This window comes from Lutra lutra, chromosome 4 (assembly GCF_902655055.1).
Source record: "Lutra lutra chromosome 4, mLutLut1.2, whole genome shotgun sequence".
NCBI classification, from domain to species: domain Eukaryota; kingdom Metazoa; phylum Chordata; class Mammalia; order Carnivora; family Mustelidae; genus Lutra; species Lutra lutra.
The window spans coordinates 121,177,978-121,200,491 of NC_062281.1; the positions used below are offsets into that span (position 1 = coordinate 121,177,978).

Sequence of the window (22,514 nt, forward strand, 5' to 3'; positions counted from 1 at the left end):
GTGTTGACCTTTCAGGATTTGTTCCATTTTATTGAGTGTGTTGAGTTTTGAATAGTGTTTATAGCACAAAGTTGGGTGTTTACACAATTGGTCCTCAAGGGTGTGTGACTGTGCAGGAATAGGATACATACAGTCTCCTGGTTTACAATGAGTTTACATTTGCTTCTAATGTGCACTGATGTAATCTAAGGAATGCTTTTTATACGTGCTCTTATTGCATGGCAGTCTTGAAAATAGCTACTTGCTTGGAAATGGACAAATATTTGTCCGAAGAGTAAGACCCGCATGTTGACTGTAACCCTTTACATCAGGGCAAAATAAAAAAGGACACTGATAACAACTGATTCATAGGTAATAACTTCCTCCTTTCCCCAGTATTCTCAGAATACAAAGTGTTAAACCTCTATGAACACAATACATTTTCTAAAGATTTTATTTATTTATTTTAATGAGAAAGAGAGAGAGAGAGCATACATGCACAGGGGAGAGACAGGTTGGGAGAGGAAGAGACAGAATCCCAAGCTTATTCCATGCTGAGCTCCCAGCTGAGTGCGGCCTGATCCCATGACTGACCTTGAGACCAAGACCTGAGCTGAAACCAAGGGCCAGATCCGCAACCAGCTGAGCCACCCAGGCACCGCTGAACACAATATTTTAGGAATAAACAATCAAGTTTTACTTGCTATTGGAAGAAGCCATTTCAAAAAGTCAAAAAGCTATCAGACTACTGTTTTATAACCACTGAGTTTTTTTGTAACCCTACCTTAGATTTGCTTTGTCATGTGTTTGAACCATAGGAATAACTTGTTTTGTAAATAAGATCAGAAAGAAAGATCACACTTTCATTCTACAAAGGGAAACCCAAGGCATAAAATCCTATTTTATGATATGATTTTAATGATTATTTAAGTATTTATTTATTTTAAAGATTTTATTTATTTATTTGACATAGAGAGAGACAGCAAGAAAGGAAACACAAGCATGGGGCATAGCAGAGGGATTCTCACTTAGCAGGCTTCCCACTGAGTAGGGAGCCTGATGCGGGGCTCGATCCCAGGAACCCGGGATCATGACCTGAGCTGAAAGCAGACTCAAGGACTGAGCCACCCAAGCACCCCTATTTAAGTATTTAAACAATTGCCCTGGAATTGGGAAAGGAATTTTAGTTTCACAGAGAAGCTTTTGTTTATGAAATTACCAGTCATTAAGCCAATTTCAGAGGATTATAGGAGAACTAAAATAAGAGCTCAAAATCTTCCCCTAAGGAACATTACTTTCATTTGTAATGTGGCTATATGGGATGTTTTTACTTTCTTAGGTAATTTATACCATATTTTATTTTTTTGTTTCTTCAATGTTTACTATAGATTGAAAGTTATTCTTTTTTTTATGGCAGGTGTACAGTGAATAATCTTTTAGAAGATCTAAGACGGAATTGGGGAAATTAATTCTTTCTCTTTCTATTTTCCCTTTTAGTCATTTTGTATGTGCTTTTATACTGAAGATCCTGTTTTACAAGTAGTATTTGGCCCTATGATTTGTGCAAGTGCACAGGGGTGAATCAGCAGGAGATCTGAATGTCCGTTGCATTCCTTTTGGCTTTGGGACAGATTACTTAAGCTTTCAGATGAAAATTCTCATTCGAAAAATGGGACTAATCCACCTCTACAGTTTCCCTCTAAAGAGCCAAAGTACGTAGATATTATCTGGTCTCTAGACTCTTAGGACTGAGGGCAGGGGCTGTTCTGTAGTTCTCTTCCAGCGCCTAGCACCTGACACCATGCTTGGCATATTGTGGGTACGTAGGGATGTTTGTTGGATCAAATGGTCTACTCTGTCTGAATCTGGAGCCTGGAAGCCTTCATATTCTGACACAATCTTCCTTTGAGGCATTTCTCATTGTTTAGAGCCTTGACATCTCAGACTATACTCCCTGGATCTAGTTAACTGAGGTCTGTTTTCTTTTAAAGGCTGTGAGGATGAAACAGGCCTGTGAGTGAAGGGCCTAGGGTAGGTCACTCTCTGAGGCGTGATGGTGGCGCTGGGTGGGGTGCTCCTTGGGGAGCACCAAGAGCCACTGCACAATAGACAGACATGACAGGGCTGTGCTCCAGGAAGATGACTGTGATTGCGGCACAGGAAGAGATGACCAAGTCGTGCTTGAACTCACTTGAACTCCTTTGCTTGTCCCTTCTGGGCTCCCTATGGGCATACTTTCTTTTTTTTTTTTTTTTTTTTTAAAGATTTATTTGACACAGAGAGGGAGGGAGAGAGTGAGGGAGGGAATACAAGCAGGTGGAGTGGGAGAGGGAGAAGCAGGCTTCCTGCTGAGCAGGGAGCCTGATGTGGGGCTCATCCCAGGATGCTGGGATCATGACCTGAGCCCAAGGCAGATACTTAACAACTAAGCCACCCAGGTGCCCCTATGGGCACACTTCTTAAATGATGTTCATTACAGACATTTTCATAGGTTCATGCTCTTGTTTTCATGTTGTTCCAAGTAAACTAATAGTTGTTTTTTTTTAAATTTTATTGATTTATATATATATATTTTAAAGATTTTATTTATTTGACACACAGAGAGAGATCACAAGTAGACAGAGAGACAGGCAGAGAGAGAGAAAGGAGGAAGTTCCCTGCTGAGCAGAGAGCCTGATGCGGGGCTTGATCCCAGGACCCTGAGATCATGACCTGAGCCGAAGGCGGATGCTTAACAACTGAGCCACCCAGGTGCCCCTATGGGCACACTTCTTTTTTTTTTTTTTTTAAGATTTTATTTATTTATTTGTCAGAGAGAGAGAGAGCGAAGAGCGAGAGTGAGCACAGGCAGACAGAGTGGCAGGCAGAGTCAGAGGGAGAAGCAGGCTCCCCACGGAGCAAGGAGCCCGATGCAGGACTCAATCCCAGGACGCTGGGATCATGATCTGAGCTGAAGGCAGCTGCTTAACCAACTGAGCCACCCAGGCGTCCCTGGGCACACTTTTTAAATGATGTTCATTATAGACATTTGCATAGGTTCATGCTCTTGTTTTCATGTTGTTCCAAGTAAACTAATAGTTGTTTTTTTTTTTTTTTTAAGATTTTATTTATTTATTTGAGAGAGATAGTGCAACCAGGGGGAGTGGGAGAGGAAGAAGCCGGCTTCCCACTGAGCAGGGAGCCCGATGTGGGGCTGGATCCCAGGACCGTGGGATTATGACCTGAACCAAAGGCAGACTGAGCCACCCAGGTGCCCCAAACTACTAGTGTTTATAGACCCTCTGTGTGATTTCTCTTTCCTGCATTTCATCCTGCCATGGGGACACAAATGAGAGAAACGAATCCTGCACTCTGTAAGTAGGTCTTGTGGCCGGGCCAGGCACCGTGACATAGTAATAAAGTAAAACAGATGGGAGTCCTCCTGGCCATGTCACCTCCCTCTCTATTTCCCAAACCGGCCACTTGAAATATTTGTCCTTCTCCTGGAGGACCCTACTCCATGCCTTCCTTGTTGCCACATGCCGCCACCCCTCTGACCTCACCAGGTCCCTGCAGATGTGTCACTTTCTACCTCACAGAAGCCATGAGGCATAGACTTTCATCTTCCTAAGCCTCTCTCTCTCCCCCCACAAAACGCATCTGTAGCCGTCATTCCTCATAGATCGGGTGGAAGACCCTCTCCACAAATCAAGGGTTATCCTGCCACCTGGACCAGAATCCATCACCTCCTTCTTCGTGAAGAGGACCATCCTTCTTCACCCACCCTGAACTCCTCAGTCTTATAGGATATCTAGTTATGGATATCTAGTTATGCTCAAAACCAAACTTTTCTCAGATGCTCAGGCCTAAAAAACCTTACAGTCATGATTTTTTTTCTCTCATATATCACATTCCATCTTTCATCAAATCTTAGTGCTTATCCTTCAAAATGTATCCAGAACCACAGCTTCAATCCTTGTACAAGCCATCGGATTCTTGTTCTGCCCGAATTACTGCTGTGGCCTTCTAAATAATCCCCCGGCTTCCACCCTTGCCCCTTATACTGTATTCTTAATAGCTAGAGTGGTCTTGTTGAAACACAAGTCAGAATCTGACAACCTTCTGCTTGAACCTCTAAACATATCCCATCTCACTCCGAGCAAGGCCTAACCCTTCATAGGGGACAACAAGGTCCTATGTGAACCACAGCTGGTGCCTCTCGGGCCTTATTCTTCTACCCTGCCCCTCCCTCCCTCTGCTCCAGACCCTGGCCTCGAGGCTCTTCCTTCAGCATTCCACGGACACCCCTGCTTCAGGCCTAGAACGTCAGCAGGGGTCTTTCTAGGTTCATCTCAACATTCAGACTCTAAGATGAGCCTAACACTCATCTGGCTGTGGAATCACCTAGCAAGATCCAGGAGGTAAGTCAGAGCTTGCCAGCAAAGCAGCATCAGGCTTCCTACCTTTGGAAGAACCTTCACATCTGTGTATGGTCCACGCCCTGCCCAGGACCTCATTGCAAGCCCCTCCTCCCCAGATCATCTCAGGCACAAGGAAAAAAGATCTGCTGGAGGTGGGGGTCTGCCTTTACCCTGTCTTAAAATCCTTATGCTCCAAAGGGACTGATAATCTGTTGTAACTCAATAGATACCCTTTCGGTGCATCAAGGGATGTGCCTGCCCAGTTATAGGTGTCCCTACAGTCACAGAAGTCCCGTGGTGTGGCTTCCTCCCAGGCATCTGTCATTCTTCCAGCCCAGCCGCAATTGACCAAACAGCAGTCATTTCTACCATCAGCACCGTTGCCTAGTAACACGGCTAACATTCTACTTTTATCAGGTCTCCAGGGAAACAGAGCTAGAAAGTTGAGAAAGTCAAATGTCAAATTCTCCTGGAGAAGGGGAAGGGATCTGTGAACACTTTGTCCACGTGTCTCTTGTTTTTGCTCTTCCCTCTTCCGGGGAGGCTCCTCCCTGGACATTGGCCCGGCCTCCTCCTTCACTTCTTCCAGTTCCTTTATCAGACGTCACCTTCCCAATGAAGGCTTCCTGCTTGAGAATTGCAACTCCTAACATTACCTGCTGAGACCATCCTCGTATGCTCTCGTTTCTTTTCCACTGTCCTTATTACCTTCTAATATATAATATTATAATAATATAATATGATATAATATGATATGATACAATATAATATAATATTCTAACATATAATCCACTAACTGTTTTTCTTATTGGCTTTCCCACAGAATTTAAACTCCATAAGGCAGGGATATTTGTCTTTTACTTTTTCCTCCTGCCTTGGTAATTCTGAGCACCTAGGACAGTGCCCAGGACACTGTGGTTTCTTCAACAACCATTTGTTTTATTTACTAGTGAACATATGTTCTTTCTCTCAAGTTCTAGTTTTTCACTGGCATCCTTTCTGGGGGGCAGAGGAAGGGCAAAATGTTTTCAGGCTACAAATAAAAAGCAGCATGGGCTTAGAGATTAAAAGCAGAGACTTTGGGGCCAAACTGCCTGGGTTTTTGGCATTTACCTTGGAAGTTTCCCTAAGCTCTCTGAGCCTTTGTTATCTCACTGGAAATGAGGATAATAATAGTACCTACATCTTACAGTTGCCATGAGGATGAAATGAGTTAAAATATGTATGAAGTATTCAGAAACTCTCCTGACACTTGGGAAACACTATGTGGTAACTATTATTGAAATCAACTTTTTTTTTAAAAGAGGTTGGCGGAGGAGTGGGGGGGGCAGAAGGAAAGGGAGAGAAAGAATGCTAAGCAGGCTCCACACCTAGCACAGAGCCTGATGAGGGCTTTAGTTCATGACCCTGAGATCATGACCTGAGCCGAAATCAAGAGTTGGTTTCTTAACCAACTGAGCCACCCAGACACCTCTTACAAGTCAACACTTAAAAGGCCTTTATTTCTATTCTGCACCACTTCTAGTTATTTTCCTTTCTTCCAAGTTTATCTTCTTCTCAGCTAATCTACTTGAAAGTCACATCTACCCCACAGTCTTTAATTTCTATTCACTTTTCCAACCACTCAAACTATGATTTTGAATGACCTATGTGCCACTTTTCTCTCCTTAGTCCATGAGTTAGCTGTATGCCTACCATCACCATCTTCCTGACTTTTGAGCCCCTCCTCTCTCCTGGTTTCCACCTATCTGTGTGGATGCCCCTTCTCAGTCTCCTGCAGGGGCACCCCTTTTTCCTTCACTCTTGCTTTGATACCTCTGACATCATGTCACCTGCCACATTCTCCTTGGTGATTCCATTCACAGGCAGAGATAGCTTCAACTCTCACACTCATGACACCCAACAGATGTCAGTCCTACTGACAATTTCCCAAAGAAATCACGTTCTTCCCAACATCCATGACTTAGAACTTTCTTTGTCCTTCTTGGCACCTTTTTCAACCCCCACTTTCCTCCCCCTATCGCTGATTTTCCAAGGTTTTTTTTAAAGATTTTATTCATTTACTTGAGAGAGAGCAAGAAAGAGCAGGAAAGAGAGGGAGAAGCACACTCCCTGCTGAGCAGGGAGCCCAATGTGGGGCTCGACCCCAGGACTCTGGGATCAAGACCTGAGCTGAAGGCAGATGCTTACCTGACTGAGCCATCCATGCTCCCTGGTTTTCCAAGTTTTAATACAATCATCCCCTTTTCTCTTTTCTCCAAGCCCAGTGCCCCATCTCTGCAATCCTTTACTGCTTTACATCCCTCTATCATAGTAAAACACTTAACTGCTGGTTTAGTTTTACCTGAGACATTAACTGTGTGTGTATGTATATATGTGTGTGTGCATCTCCTTAAAGTACAGTGCCTGGCACATAACAGGTAAGCAAAAGCATCTGGACTCAATATATGAATATATAGCATCTACACAGAATAAATTTTGATTGGGTTACATTTTAATTCAGAAATAAATCTCGGGGGTGGTGCCTGGGTGGCTCAGTCAGTTAAGCATCTGCCTTGATTTTGGCTCAGATCATGATCTCAGGGTCATGAGATCGAGCCCCACATCGGGCTCTGCACTGAGCATGGAGCCTGTTTGGGATTTTCTCCCTCTCCCCCTCCCCCATCCCCCGAAACAAGTGCACAGATGTGCACATTCTCTCTCTTCTCTCTAAAATAAGTAAGTAAATACATATTTTGAAAATAATTAAACAGTAGATAAAATAATTTTATCTTCTCAAAATGCTAGTTCTTTCAGAAAATCCTATCAGGAATTAGTATAAGAGGTAAAGAAAAAGCTTCCATTCAGGCAATATAAATGACACTGTGGCTGTACATACTATATTTTCCTATAAAGCCAACTCTGAAAGATAAGGGATTCCCTTTGATGTCAGTGGCATCAAGTATTACTTAATCACAGGCAACGGCTATCTGGGCTCAGTGAAATCTGACAAGTACCCCATTTACCTTATTAGGAACATTCAATAAATACGTGTTTTGGGCTTCCTGCCGTGACTACAAACACCATATACAGGTAGAGAAGGGCAACTAGTACTTACATGGTTCAAAATCAGACTGCCAGCTCTTTTTAGAGGTTTCAATAGCTGAGCGTCTTGCTCTGGCTTCTGCTGGGACCCGAGTCTAGGCACCTACCTGGAGAGTACATCCGAACACACCGATCATCAGCATAGCCACCGAAAGGTAGTCGGTAAACACGTCCCACCACGGTTTCAGCACCCGGAAGGCAGGCTGCTGCTCAGAGAACTGCCGGAACTCTGTCACCGGAATCATGTTTCTGAGAAAGGAGAGGTTGTGGGTTAGTTCATCTTCGTGCACAACACACTGCACTGACAGCCTTGGAGATGCCGCTTCAACCGTGAGAAACAGTCCGCATCTGTCCAGGAGTTGTGATGGCGTCTGAGTGTTTTATTAAGCCAACAAACAAACCACCAGTAGCGTGGTTTCCTCATGGAAAAGGCAAGTCCTTTACTGACTATTATCCCATAAGTGGGTTCCTTTTGGCTGCATGTGGACCGGAGAGACCATGGCCAGGGCAGAGCATTATTTCCTGGACTCTCCCTCCTCCTAAACAAAAGGGGAAGGTGCTAGAGGGAAAAGAGTCCAACCTTTGAAATGTTTCTGTTATTTACCTTACCATCCTGAGTTGCTGCTTAAACTCTTATGTGCAATCTCAGCACTGGTTTGTGTTATTTACTGATCTCTCTTTGTAAAAGAAAAGCGCTTGCACCCTGGGAAGGCTAAGCACTTTGCCACATAGTCCTTGTCCTGTAAGAGGGAAGATCTCCCTGGTAGTGGTTGCTGTAGGGGCAGGGGATACTTTGGAAAGGACTTCATTTTTTCTTGCCTCTCATCTTTGTCCCTGTGCTTTTGACTTCTTTTCTCTATTTTCTGTATTCTCATCTTTCACCATGAACCTCAAATTCATCCTGATTTTCTCCTATGAGAAATCAGTTGCTTCCGGAAATGTCTATCTCTAGCAAAATAACAGAAGATAAAAGAATAAGAGCACCTGAGGCTCTGGGAGAGAAGGGGAAAGATGCCCATCCTCTTCTAGTCTACGTTGTACTTTCTCACGGCTCAACCCCACTGCCTTTACTGTGATCTGGGACTCGAAGTTTATCATCCTGCTACTGTGAGAAGGAATGTTCTTTTCTTATGGTAACAAATAAGGGTAGCCAATGAGATACAAAAATGACATTTCTCTCCTGTTTGGCACCTTTGGAACCAGTAATCTAGCTCTCTGCATCTGTCCTTGTTACTCAGTCCTCATTAAAAAGCAAGGGCAAGAGACGCCTGGGTGGCTCAGTTGGTTAAGCCGCTGCCTTCGGCTCAGGTCATGATCCCAGGGTCCTGGGATTAAGTCCCGCATCGGGCTCCTTGCTCAGCAGGGAGCCTGCTTCTCTCTCTGCCTCTGCCTGCTGCTCCCCCTGCCTGTGTTCTCCCTCTCTCTCTCTCTCTCTCTCTGACAAATAAATAAATAAATAAAATCTTAAAAAAAAAAAAAAAAAGAAAGCAAGGGCAAGGCTACATTGGCAGCCAATTTCCCAAGCTTTGCTTGTGTTTTGGATCTTTCCTTCCTGAATACTGAATTAACAGCTATACAGTAAACAGTCCCAAGCCAAGCCAAGCCAAGCCTCTTTGAGTTCACAGGTGGTTTATCTTTGGAAACTACTATGTTACCCATTCTGTCTTGCTGCTTTAGCTGACTTCCTTAAGCAGAGATACATCTTCTTTTTGGATTTATGCCTTAACACAAGGTTGAAAATTTCAACTGCCCAGTGCCACTCTCACCTACGACCTACCTGCTTGACATCTGTGTAGCATTTGATTTGACTTTTTTTTTTTTAAAGATTTTTTTATTTATTTAACAGACAGAGATCACAAGTAGGCAGTGAGGTAAATAGAGAGAGGGGGAAGCAGGCTCCCTGCTGAGCAGAGAGCCAGATGCGGGGCTGGATCCCAGAACCCTGGGATCATGACCTGAGCTGAAGGCAGAGGCTTTAACCCACTGAGCCACCCAGGCACCCCTTGACTTTTTTTTTTTTTTTAATGATTTTCTCATTTTATTGAAACCCAACTTGCCTAACTCCATTCTGTTACTACCACTAGGCTGCAAGCTTCTTGAAGGGAGATCCTATAAATCATGCATGTGTGTTCTCAAAACATATGTTGCCCGCAAGCCGCACAAGCTAAATAAAGAACTTTGCAGATTCCTTGAGTCTTTGACATTTCAGACTAGTACAAAGTTTGATATCCCGACACTTCATGACCTCTTTGCTTCTCAGTGAATCATTACAACCTCACTGCCCCAAATGTTTCCTAGTCCTGAAGGTTTCAGGGGCAGTCCCAGAAGCTCTCACTCCTCTTAGCCTCCAAGTTCTGCTTCAGAAGCTGCTGTCTTATTTTATTTTGCATTCCCATCACTTACCACAGTACCTGGCAAACAGGAGGAGGCCCTAAACCAGTATTGTTGAATACGTGGATGCCGATGCTTGTGCGTGGAGCAGCGCTCCTCCAAATCAGATCTGGGGTGAGTTGATCCAGCCGCTGTGGCAACGCTAACAAGGACGGCACTGGTGCTCTGGTCTACATTCTCAGATGGATTTTTTGGTTGTTTCCTTCACAGTAAGGCCTGTATACTTAGGGGGACCTGGGCTTATCTTGTCTTTATTTTCCATATTAAGAGACTAATGTCTGTGAAGGCAACTTGGTCAAGGACTCAAAGAACCTCACTTATTTTGAGTGCCCAGGGTTTGCTTTTTTAATGTGAGCTGCAGATAGAGAAAAGAACAGTAAGCCTCTACCTCAAAGTTTCTCAAAGTGTGGTTCATGGAACCCTAGTGGCCTAAACTTTTTTAGGGAGTCCACACGGTCAAAACTATTTAATGTTAAGTTTGTTTTTGTTTTTGTTTTTGCCTCTTTTAACTCATGGTACAAAAGCAATGGTGGGTAAGGCACCTTAGCATGAATCAAGATAGAGATTTCAGACTGTACTGTGGTGATTGTATTCTTCATTGGCATACACTTACAACTTTGAAAAAAATACCAGTTTCATTTAATGTCCTTATTGACCTAATAAAAATTACTTCAATAACTCACAACCCATGACTACATATTGTATTAATGCACTATATGATGGAGAAGAATACATAAAGCATTTCTGCTGCATTCCACAGTACGATGGTTGTCTCAAAGGAAAGTCCTTATTTGTTTTTTTTTTAAGATTTTATTTATTTATTTGACAGAGAGAGAGAGAGAGAGAGAGATCAGAAATAGGCAGAGAGGCAGGCAGAGAGAGGGGGCAGCAGGCTCACTGCTGAGCAGAGAGCCCGATGTGGGGGCTCGATCCCAGGACCCTGAGATCATGACCTGAGCCAAAGGCAGAGGTTTAACCCACTGAGCCACCCAGGCACCCCAAAAAGTCCTTACTTGAATTGAAAGCTGAATTAGCTACTTTATCATAGTATGCCACTTTTATTTGAATAAAATAACTGGTTTTTCAGACTTTAGTATGTGGAAGATAATTTATAGAAATGAATAAAGTGAGCCTAATGCTTCAAGAAAAGCCACTGATGCTATTTGCTGCCTGAAATGAAATTCAAACTTTCCAGTGGTGATTAGACAAACTAAGGATTTTAAGAAACCTAAGTATTATACACTGCCTCCTACTACCGGCACAGCCTAATTAAGATGGGTCATTAGAAAGAAGACATAACACACGGCCAACAGCACATGAAAAAAATGCTCCACATCACTCAGCATCAGGGAAATACAAATCAAAACCACAGTGAGGTTCCACCTCACACTAGTCAGAATGGCTAAAATTAACAAGTCAGGAAACAACAGGTGTTGGTGAGGATGCACAGAAAGGGGAACCCTCCTACACTGTTGGTGGGAATGCAAGCTGGTGCAGCCACTCTGGAAAACAGCATGGAGGTTCCTCAAAAAGTTGAAAATAGAGCTACCCTACAACCCAGCAGTTGCACTACTGGGTATTTACCCCAAAGATACAAATGTAGTGATCTGAAGGGGCACCTGCATCCCAGTTTTTATAAACAGCAATGTCCAAAATAGTCAAACTATGGAAAGAACCCAGACTTCCAACAACAGATGAATGGATAAAGAACATGCGGGGTGTGTGTGTATGTATGTATGTATGTATGTGTGTGTGTGTGTGTGTGTGTGTGTGTATAAAACGGGATATTACTCAGCCATCAAAAAAAAAAAAAAGAAATCTTGCCATTTGCAAAGTCGTGGATGGAACTAGAGGGTATTATGCTGAGCGAAATAAATCCATCAGAGAAAGACAATTATCACAGGATCTCACTCAGATGTGGAATTTAAGAAACAAAACAGAGAGCATAGGGTAAGGGAGGGAAAAATAAAACAAGGTGAGATCAGAGAGGGAGACAAACCATAAGAGACTCTTAATCTCAGGAAACAAACTGAGGGTTGCTGGGGGGTGTTGGGGGAGGGATGGGGTGGCTGGGTTATGGACATTATGGAGGGCATGTGATGTAATGAGCACCAGGTGTTATATGCAACTGGTGCCTCACTAACTTCACCTCTGAAACTAATAATATACTGTATGTTAACTAACTGAATTTAAATAGTTTTTTTAAAAAGGTGGGTTATTAGAGAAATAGCTGGTCAAAATGACACAGCCTTTTAGTGTTCGAGTCCCCAACACGCTTCGCCTCTTTTGGGTAAGTTTATGTATATGGGCATGCTTATGTACATACCACATATGTGTGCACATATATACTACATATGAATGGTATGTAGACAGATGTAGAATACATACACACACATAGACTTTATAATTTTAACATATCATAATCTCACTCAAAGGTGATATCCAGCACAGCAATAATCCTTGGAATTATTTCTGATGCAAAAAAAGGGTAGGAAAAAAGAAGTTGATTAAAAAACTCCAATAATTAAAGAGAGGACAGATGGGCCTTATGCTCACTGGTTGAAAAAAATTTTTTTGTATTCTTTCACGAATGTCAGCACCTCTGATGACACACATGCGTAACCTGGACTACACTTGATTTCTCTTTCATTATTATTTTAGCTTCCGATTGATTCGTTACCATTTCAAGAGTTAGTGTTTCAAGCTGAAGGAGTCACTCCTGAAAATAAACTGCTTGGGTTTAAATGTTTCTTTTTCCCCCTAAACATCAATCAGCATAATTTTATTTTTTTTTCTATTTCAGAAATATAAATGATTATCTCTATATTTCTTCCAACGTGGATTTCCAACATATTATGTAAGAGTTTAGTTTACCTAATTAAATAATGTCTTTGGAAATACAGCTTTCAATTCAGTCATGAGATTCTGGTGTCTTAATTAAAATTATATAATTTTTACATTATGTTAAATATCTGCCCCATGTCCCTTTGGAGAAATCCATGTGCATTTCCTTATTAAAAATACTTATTTCCTGGGGCACCTGGGTGGCTCAGTGGGTTAAAGCCTCTGCCTTCGGCTCAGGTTAGGGTCTCAGGGTCCTGGGATCGAGCCCCGCATTGGGCTCTCTGCTCAGCGGGGAGCCTGTTTCCCCCCCCTCTCTCTATCTGCCTCTCTGCCTACTTGTGAACTCTCTCCCTCTCTCTGTCAAATAAATAAAACCTTTAAAAAAAATACTTATTTCCAAAAGTCCTTTTAATGGCTCTACAAAATTTACTTCTCCAAAAGATTGTATCATATAATCCTTTGGTAAAGAATATCGGTAAGGTTAGTTGCAAACCTAGAGTTTCTTATTTCTTTCATTTATTTGGCTCTTCCTGAACAATCTGTCTTCTTCCCTCTCAGGAGAATCTTAGTATCATCTTCTCCAGAATTAATTACACAGAACAAATTCTGCTCTACTAATCCTTAACTTTAAGAATATGAAACTTATTCTACTTTGATTCAAACCTGATTGCTAACATTGTTCTCCAATGCCTACTGGCAGGTATGGCCAGCATTTGCTTTGTTCCACATTTTCCTGGCATCTGGAAAGTGGCATCAGCTTTAGACAGTACAACCATACACCACTCAAAGGAACAAGAGCCAATTCCAAATGAAAACAGGTATTAAAAATGAATGTAAGCACATAGAATATGAATTCTACAGAAAAGAAATCCACATACATTGTTCATCTATGTTCCTAAATCAAATGGCCAATTCTCAGTCCTCTCCTATTCACTCTATCAGGATATCAGCAGAATAGGCATAATTTGACCATTCTTTATTTCACTCTCAGGATGCCACAGCCTTTAGGTTTTCCTCCACTTTCCTTGGTTGCCCCTTCTTTAACTCCTTTGCTGTTTCCTCCTCTTCTTCCTGACCTCTGACTCTGGAGTGCTCAGTGCTCAGTCTTTGGTCCTCTTCTCTTCCCAAAGTCATTCATCATCTGGTGATTGCATCTAGTCACATTGCTTTAAAGAGGATCCATACTAAACACAAATTTATCTCTTCATCCAGAGTCATGGACCCAACTGTCTACTTGACATCTCCCTGTGGATATCCACCAGACACATTAAATGCAAACCGACTCCAGTTCTATCCCCTTATTCCTACCTCCTCCGAACTCCAACAAAGTCCCGTTTCTCTTGTAACTCTCTTATCTCAGTTGATAGAATTCCCTTTCCAGTTGCTTAGGCTAAAAACCTTGGGGTCATCCCTGACTGTTCTTTGTCTCTTACATCACATCCAATCTGCCAAAATATATTGTGTTCCTTAATTTTTTGTCTGTCTCCTGCAAGAATGTAAGTTTTATGAATTTACATTCACGAAATGTAGGTACTTTTTAATTCTATTTTGTACATTGATGTATCCAAACTACCCAGAAAATAATGCTTGACATATAGGAGACACTCAATATTTGCTAAATAAATTAGTGGATATGTAGTCATTTTAATGAGGAACAGGGGTGCAACTGACTTTAGCTTTAGAAATAATCATTATAAAGGCAAAGCGTGTCTCTGAGTAATGTCATGGAAGGAAGATCCCCAGTGCAGGGCCAGAACATCAGCTGGTGTCCTGATGCTCGTGTGGAGAAGGAGTGCAAGTGAGGAAGAACACAGAGATACCATGATTTATTTAGGGGTTCTTTCCAGCTGTACCCAAAGGCTCCATAAATCCAAACAAAGTCATCAGGATATGCTCAAAACATCAATTACAAAAATAAAACAAACTGCTTTTCTTCTGGCAGTGCAACGATGGAGATAAAAAACAGGAGAAAATGCCAAATTTTCCAGTTCCTAAAATGATAATTTTCTCTCTTGGGAGAACATGACTCTAGATTGTGTTTTACTCTGTAGTTGTGGTACACATGACAAAATAGCTCTAGAAAAATCCACCAAAGAAGATCATAATTCCATGGTTCTATATGCCATTAAAAGAAAACCATAAATGAGTTATAAAATTTTAGAACCCGAATGGCACTTCAGAGATGATCTCGTCAAGAACTCTCCTTTTATGAGTGAAGAACTTGACCGGAGAGATTAGGTGACTTGCCCAAGGAACACAGCCAATGGTGAGCCATAACTTCTAACCAAATCTCACCCTTTATAGCTCTTAGTGAATACTGCATTGAGATGATTCGAATGTAGAGAGTTTTAAATATACTAAGAAACAAAGAGTTTAAGCAGAATTTCTTCTGCATTCAGTTTTTCTTTTCATATCCCTATTTGATGGTATGAAATTTTAAAAAGCTATTATTAGTATATTTAAATGATTCTTGAGCTCTCCTGGCCTTACAGTCCCAAAAAGCAAGAATTTGACTAAAGCAGAGTGAGAAGAGGCAAGTGAAAGTTGCAACCCAATGGATACATCTGTGTTATTATCTCCTTGCATATTTCCATGACGCCATAGGTTAAATTAATGTTCCAGTCACGTCATTTGGAAAATATTCAAATTGAGCTTCACCTGTTTTTCTGAGAGTGGTAGTGATGGTGGGAAGCAAAAATTACTCCTACTTATCAGTTCTCTTTCTTAAAAAAAAGATAAACCTCTTCCTCATTATACCTTTCACATACCTAAAGAAAAATCCCTTTCATAATTCTACTTCAGGCCCCACATCTCAAGGACTTTACTTTACATGGTGGTTCCACAGTTATCTCTATTGTAGTCAGAAGCTTTTGAATCCACTAAAAATTTGTTATATATGATGATCCACAGCTGAATTTTTTTTCTCACAAGCATGAGCTCATGTACTTGCTATAGAATCATGAGTGTGTAAGCTAGGTCAGGTATTGAGCTAGGTGCTAGGGGAATGGAAGTGAGCAAAACAGAAGACAAGGTGCCTGTCCTCACCGCCGTGTTAAAGAAATTCCTATGAAAGCATGAATTATAATTGGTCTGCTTTGTAAATGTGACTGATTAGTGTTTCCTATGCCAATGTTGCATTTAAAAAGGTTATTTTTATTTCGCTGAAGATAGGGTTTAAATCTTGTTTATCTCTGTGTCTTCTAGAAAACAATACAAAGCCTTAGAATGGACCGCAATTCACATTTGTTAAATCAAACTAGGCCTCCATATACACACACACTCACACACAGATATGCACACCCATTGGAGCATTTTGTAGTAAGGACCAAGCTCTTGTTTCTGTTATTATCCTCTGTTATAAAGTATAGAGTGACTATTACCATATAGCTTCACACTGTAAATAATGATTATTCAAAGAGCATGCACTACTGGAGAGAGTGAGAAGAAGAAAAGAGTCAGGAATAATTTATAATTTCAAAGTTAAGGATCACTGAAATTTTAATGCACAATGTTCTGTCATGAATGCTAAAGGGGATTTGTAGATCAATAATGACTTCTGAGGTCCAGCGTGTACCCAATGGCCAACTTCTGTAACTCCCTTATCAGAACATTGCTCTATTAAGAAACAAGAGACAGAAAACAGATCCATACGTAACAGTCTTGTTTATGATAATAATGGTTTGGAACAGTGCACTTCTAAATCTTGGCGAGATCTTAAAAGAAGGCTTTGCTTTCTTTAGAATTTTCGTCAAAGAGCTTCAGCTCCATCTGTATGACACTAGTTACTATTTAATGCTTATGGTGTATATTTCAAGTAAATGTGAATTCACAAATTTTTTCTAAAATGAGGCTACATTGTGATCTAATAGTCTTAAAAAGTGATCATAAAGGATTATCATCAAATGTTACTCACTGCCTTCCCCTCTGTCATTGCAAATTTACGGAAAGTCTCTCTGAGAAAATATGGCTTTGGCTCTCAGGCATCCCACTGGCCTTCCTGGTCGCCTCTTCGTTTCCTGCTGTTTCTCTTTCCTTTAAAGCAGGAACAGTCTTGCAGGAGGCACCGTGTATGCACAAACCTCCACCCCTTCCCTAACGGGATTCTAAACCCTTGAAAAGATTGTGTGTTTCCCTTCCAACCCTTGATATCATTTAAATATGATGGAGACAAGATTTCAGTTCATCTTATCAGTCTTGACTTCTAAAACCTAAGTTTAGGGTTCATTTGAGTAGATGCATAATAACTGCTTTGAAGACTATCTCTTCCTTTAATGGACAAAGAGAAACATTAATCGCCAGTCCAGTTTTGCCTGCCTGAGCAAAGAAAACATAGCAGTCCTAAGTGGCAGATGCACCGTGAACATTCTGAGCCGGCCAGAAAATGCAGACAAAACAAGCCTGGCCAAGAGGTCAGTCCACCTGGGAGTCTGCTTCCTTTCTGACAAGAAGGACAGCCAGCAGAGGATGGTGGGGAGACATGGAGACCCCGTCCTTCAGAACATCAACACTGAAAGTTCTTACTCATTTTTTAGATTTTTGGAGTTTAAAGTGGCCTGAAAGCCAGAGGTAGCCTTTGGTTTCATATTGTTATCTCCAGGGCCTACCATGCTCCATTGTTTAAGTTGAATTCCTAATGAGTCTGGGGGAGGGGGTAGTTGTCTCATCTGTTCCAGTAGGCAGTTTGCCATGTTTTTTTTTTTTTTTTTAAAGATTTTATTTATTTGTCAGAAAGAGAGTGAGAGAAAGCAACACAAGCAGGCAGAGAGGCAGGCAGAGGCGGAGAGAGAGGCAGGCTCCCCGCTGAGCAAGGAGCCTGATGCGGGACTCGATCCCAGGAACCTGGGATCATGACCTGAGCCGAAGACAGCGGCTTAACCCACTGAGCCACCCAGGCGTCCCAGTTTGCCATGTTTTATAAATACTTTTGACAACCATGGATAGACTGATAACTAAAAAAACAGAGTCAACCAAAAGTGTGACAGGCAGCTAAAGTAACTCATTACTAAGAACTTTCCCGCTAAGCTGTTTTTGTTTTGTTTTATTTTAAGTGTGGTAAGATTTAAAAATTTCTAGCTATGTTCAATATAATAACTAGGAAACAAAGTCACACTACTCAGGTAACCAGATATTGGCGTTTAAAGTGAGAGACTGGAAGACTAATGGATATATAGTATAACATTTTGATTGCCCTTTTTATTAAACCCTTTACAGGGAGCTACACTGAAGGTTTGATAATAGCAAAAAAATATAAACTGCTAAATAATCCTCTTTGAAGCTTTTCAAAAAGGTTGTTTTCAAGAAATCAGCTCTTGGTTTGTCTTTCCTGTTGGATGTGCTCAGTAAAATCCCTGATGGAAGGAAGTCCAAGTCCTCCAGGCCCCAGGAAGACATGACTCTTTGTAAGAAAATTAACAACCACCATATTTGAGTGTCAGAATATTAAAATGGATGTGGATGCACCTAAAAACTAGAATATTAGTTTTTGTTCATCCAACTAATAAATATTTAATGCAAGGCTTTTCGCCTACAGGAAAAATATTTGTTGGGTTTGACTCTAAATTTAACATATTGATTTAATGGTCCATCTTCTCTGAGTTAGATATTATATGAGTTCCCTCTTCTCTTATTTTCTCACAGCAAAGCTAAATGAATTCTAACATGATGATATCTGATACTCCTAGAGGCTTGCATTCTAGAAGCTGAGAGAGGGAATTAACAATTTCTTTGGATGAAGGTTCTAGGAGAATATGGTCAAAGGCTCCTTGCCTCTCAGACCTAGAATGTGCCAAAAATCTAAATGAAAGAAAAACTTGGAAGATATGAATCAACTAGTTAAAGTATATCTGTTCCTGAAGATAATAGATTCTTTTGTGTTAAAAAAACCCCACAAAAACAAAAAAACTACTCTCAGCCCCAAAAGAAATAGTGAAAGGAGGTGACACACATGACATGACTGCAAAGGTCCAGTGATCTGTGTGGCTCTTGAAAAGTCACTATGAGGGAGATTGAAGCCATAGTAGCAGGGCCTTGTGGTTCATCCTAGGACTGAAATAAATGTCCTTGCAATCCCCACCCCCTACCCCCTTGCTCTGCAGATTCCTATGCAGCCTACAGACCTTGGCTCTACCAGCACTTGCTGAGGCAAGCCACCCCTGATCTCCCCAGCAGGGTCCAACCCAGCTCGCATGCTCAGAAGCACCCTGGACTCCCAAGGTGGCCTATATCACAGACCCCATTGTCCACTCATTTGTGTGGCTCTTGGATGAATGTTGCTCTCCATTCTATTCCCATTACCTAAGTCTTTGGCATGTAACAGGTGCTCGACATATATTCGTTGAATAAATGAATAATTAAAAACAGAGCTACAAGACCATTTAAGAGTGAAATCTCAGGCTTATTCATTGAAATACTTTGTCAGCAAAAAGAAAATAGAGGAAAAAACATAGAACCCATCAGTTAACATGGAATAAGACCCAAAGTAGTGCCGTCTTTATAGACAAACAGTATCGTATTATGAAATTGTTTACTTGCAGTTGTTATTATTAGTAAGACAGATGGCTTAGGGCCAGTGGAGTCCCTTCCTGAGAAAACTATCTCAAAGACATGGAGGGCCCTGCTAAATATATTTTTAAAAAATGGTTGAAAGACCTAGAAAACAAGATAACGAAGCCCCGTAATCTATCAACTTGCATGGTGCCTTTTGGTCTAAAGCTAATCTAAAGCTGTTTTGGTCCACAACTTCATCAGTAGGATGAAAAAGTGGGTGGGCTAGGGAGGCTTGAAAGGAGCACAACTAGTTCAGTAGTTGTTAAATTGGGAGGGTTTTTTTTTTTTTTAATATTTTTATTTATTTATTTGTTGGAGAGAGGGAGAGCACAAACGGGAGTGGCAGGCAGAGGCAGAGGGAGAAGCAGGCTGCCCACTGAGCAGGACCCCAATGTGGAACTCCATCTCAGGACCCTGGGATCATGACCTGAGATGAAGGCAGACGCATAACTGATCAAGCCATCCAGCATCCCAAATTGGGAGGTTTTATGTATTAATCAAAATACTGAAAAATGTAAAATTGTGTAGAAAGGTCACAGGAATTTATCTAAAACCTTAGATTTAGTTGGAAAAAGTAAGGAAGAAACAAACAAACAAACAAACAACCCTAACTTTTTAAAGTCAAACATTTCAAAGCTAAGAGACTCTGGAAGTTCTGAAGTAAAATGGGATTTAGGAATGTGTAGATGATCTTTTGGGTGGCTCAGGTCCAAGGGAAAAATCAAGGTTTACAGAACAACAACCGTGGGGATTTGTTTTTATTTGTTCTGTAATGTTTGATTCTATTTTCAGATGACCCATGTTAATAGACTAATGTTTTAAGGACCAAAAAAATGTCTCTCTAAACATAAATTTAAATTGTTCTGGCAAAACCAAAATAAATATCCACTTAACAAAGAACCAGATATTAGAAAGATAGGATGGTTCATTTCTACTCCATGTCCTTAGATACAAAGAGTCCATGTTGGGATTCTTGTGGGAAAGAAGTTGGATTTGGGAAGATGAGGTGGAGAAAGCCATGCCATCGTGATTCACCCTTGCTCTCTGCCCTCTGGAAGCTGAGAAAGGGATAAATTATCTTTGGAGATACTGATTTCAGGAGCACAGTTTCTCAAGGATAGACACAGTGTCTTTAAGAGCTTTATATCCCTAGCACCTACCACAGCACCTGGCAGCTTTATTCATTCATTTCTCCCCCCCAAAGATTTACTTAATTTTGGTGCAGGGTAGGGGGGAGGGGAGTAGGCAGAGGGAAAGCAAGAGAGAATCTCAAGCAGACTCCCTGCTAAGAGTGGAGCCCAAAGCAGGGATTGATCCCAGAACCCCAAGATCATGACCTGAGCCAAAATCAAGAGTTGGACACTTAACCGAATGAGCCACCCAGGTGCCCCTTATTCCTTCTTTCTACAAGCCCCAGAGTAGCTTTAAACTGCAAGGTATTGAGCTCACCCGTGTGGATATACCAGTGAGTAAGTCAGACATAACCTTTGTCCATATGAACCTTACATTATGGTGGAGAGACAGTAAATAATGACAACCATCTAATCACAGTTGTGATAGGTATGATGAAGTAGAAGTTTAGGACACTGACACATACTGAGATACCTGAGCTACTGAGGGCTCAAGAAGTGATGTCTGCATGGGAGCAGAGGTAGGAATAGTTATCTAGGTAAAGCTGGAAGCCAGGACCAGAAGAACATTCCAGGCAAAATGAAAAGTCTGTAATATGACTCTTTTTTTCCCCTTTAAGATGTATCATTTTGCCCTCCATCACTCTGCCATAACTGTTTCATTTCTGTGTACTTTGAATAAGGTTAGATCTGATATTTTCAATCCTGGAGACATAGGGTAGCCCAAGCTGGTCCAGATTGTGAGACAAAGAGGGCAACAAGTTACACGTTCTTAGGCGGAAATGCCAAAGGCACCAAGACTCACCAAGAGTCTTTTTCTAGTTTCCTAAAAGTTTATGCAAAGCAACCTTTTTGTAGAAGTATGGAGACCTTATCAGCTTCACACTGTACTTTGTTGGTGAACTTCCTTCTAAAACACATGAGCCAACCTCCACCGGATCTCCGGAATTATCCCCCACACAGTGCCTTCACTCTCTTGTTAATTGGCTAAAGATGCCCCAAAGTTCTGGGTGGGGAGGCCACGTTTGGTACTGAATTCATGAAATGTTCACCACAAACAGTGAACATTGTTCAGAATCTCAGCAGATCAGTCATGTCCAGGGAGGGGCTGTTCAGTAACTTCCTGGGACTGAACACAGGTGGTTTATTATTGTTATTTTTAAATTTTCTCCTTTTCTTAATTCCCTTGAATATATTCCTCTTCTTTCCTTTACTTTCTTCCCCCTTCCTTCCATCTTTCCTCCTTCCCTCCCTCTTTCAACATTTGTTATCCAACTACTGTATGTCAAGAACTGGGGATAAAAGATAAATAAGAAGCTATAGTCAAAGAGGTGGGCCACAGATCTGTTAAACTTTTCTCTTTGCTCCTCAGTTTTTTGCAAGAATTCAAACTCAAAAGGTTTATGAGCCAGACCAGCACTGGGAAACATGCACGCCAGCTAGCTATTTAACTCCAGCAGGTATAGTGTGCCAAGGGACGTGCCACAGGACAGAGATATAAAGCCAAACAGAAGATTGCCCTGGGATGAAGGAAAAACAAAAGCAGAAGTGAACAGAGGCCTTAACGTTTCACAATTTGAACTTAGAATAGAGTGGGACAGATTTTTTGATGAATCCCTTGCTATACAAACCCTTGCAACTTGCTATTCAAAACCCAAGACCCAAATAAATTTGGATAATGAAAAATAATATTTGTTCCATATTTTATGTCTTTTTAAAAAGATTTATTTATTTTGGAGAGAGCACGTGCACGTGTGCATAGAGGGAAGGGTAGAGGGGGAGGGAGATAGATTCCCCACTGAGTGGGGAGCCTTGATGCAGGGCTTGAGCCCAGGGCCTTGAGATCATGACCTGAAGTGAAATCAAGAGTCAGATACTCAACAGACTGAGCCACATAGACACCTCATCATGTCTTTTTTAGATCAAGGTATAATTGACATATAACACTGTATTTCTGTAGGTGTATACTATGATTTGATATATGTGTATATATTGTTAAATGATTACCCAGATCAGTTTAGTTAATATACACCAGCCATCTATAGTTAAAACTTTTTTCTTATGATGAGGACTTTTAAGATGGATTCTTTTAGCAAGTTTCAAACATATAATACAGTATTGTTAACTATAGTTTCCATGC

General features: G+C 41.3%; 1 protein-coding gene across 3 annotated transcripts in view; it reads right to left on the minus strand.

Moving 5' to 3' along the window:
• The window catches only part of LRRC8C (leucine rich repeat containing 8 VRAC subunit C), an 80,520-nt gene that overhangs the window by 29,410 nt on the left and 28,596 nt on the right, over positions 1-22,514 (minus strand). For 2 of the 3 annotated variants that reach the window (XM_047725937.1, XM_047725936.1), the window contains one exon: positions 7,571-7,712. In XM_047725937.1, the coding sequence (XP_047581893.1) occupies positions 7,571-7,708 (138 nt within the window). In that variant the 5' untranslated portion in view covers positions 7,709-7,712. Of the gene's footprint in view, positions 1-7,476; positions 7,713-22,514 lie in introns of those variants that run through there. The other variant, XM_047725938.1, reaches the window with a different exon arrangement.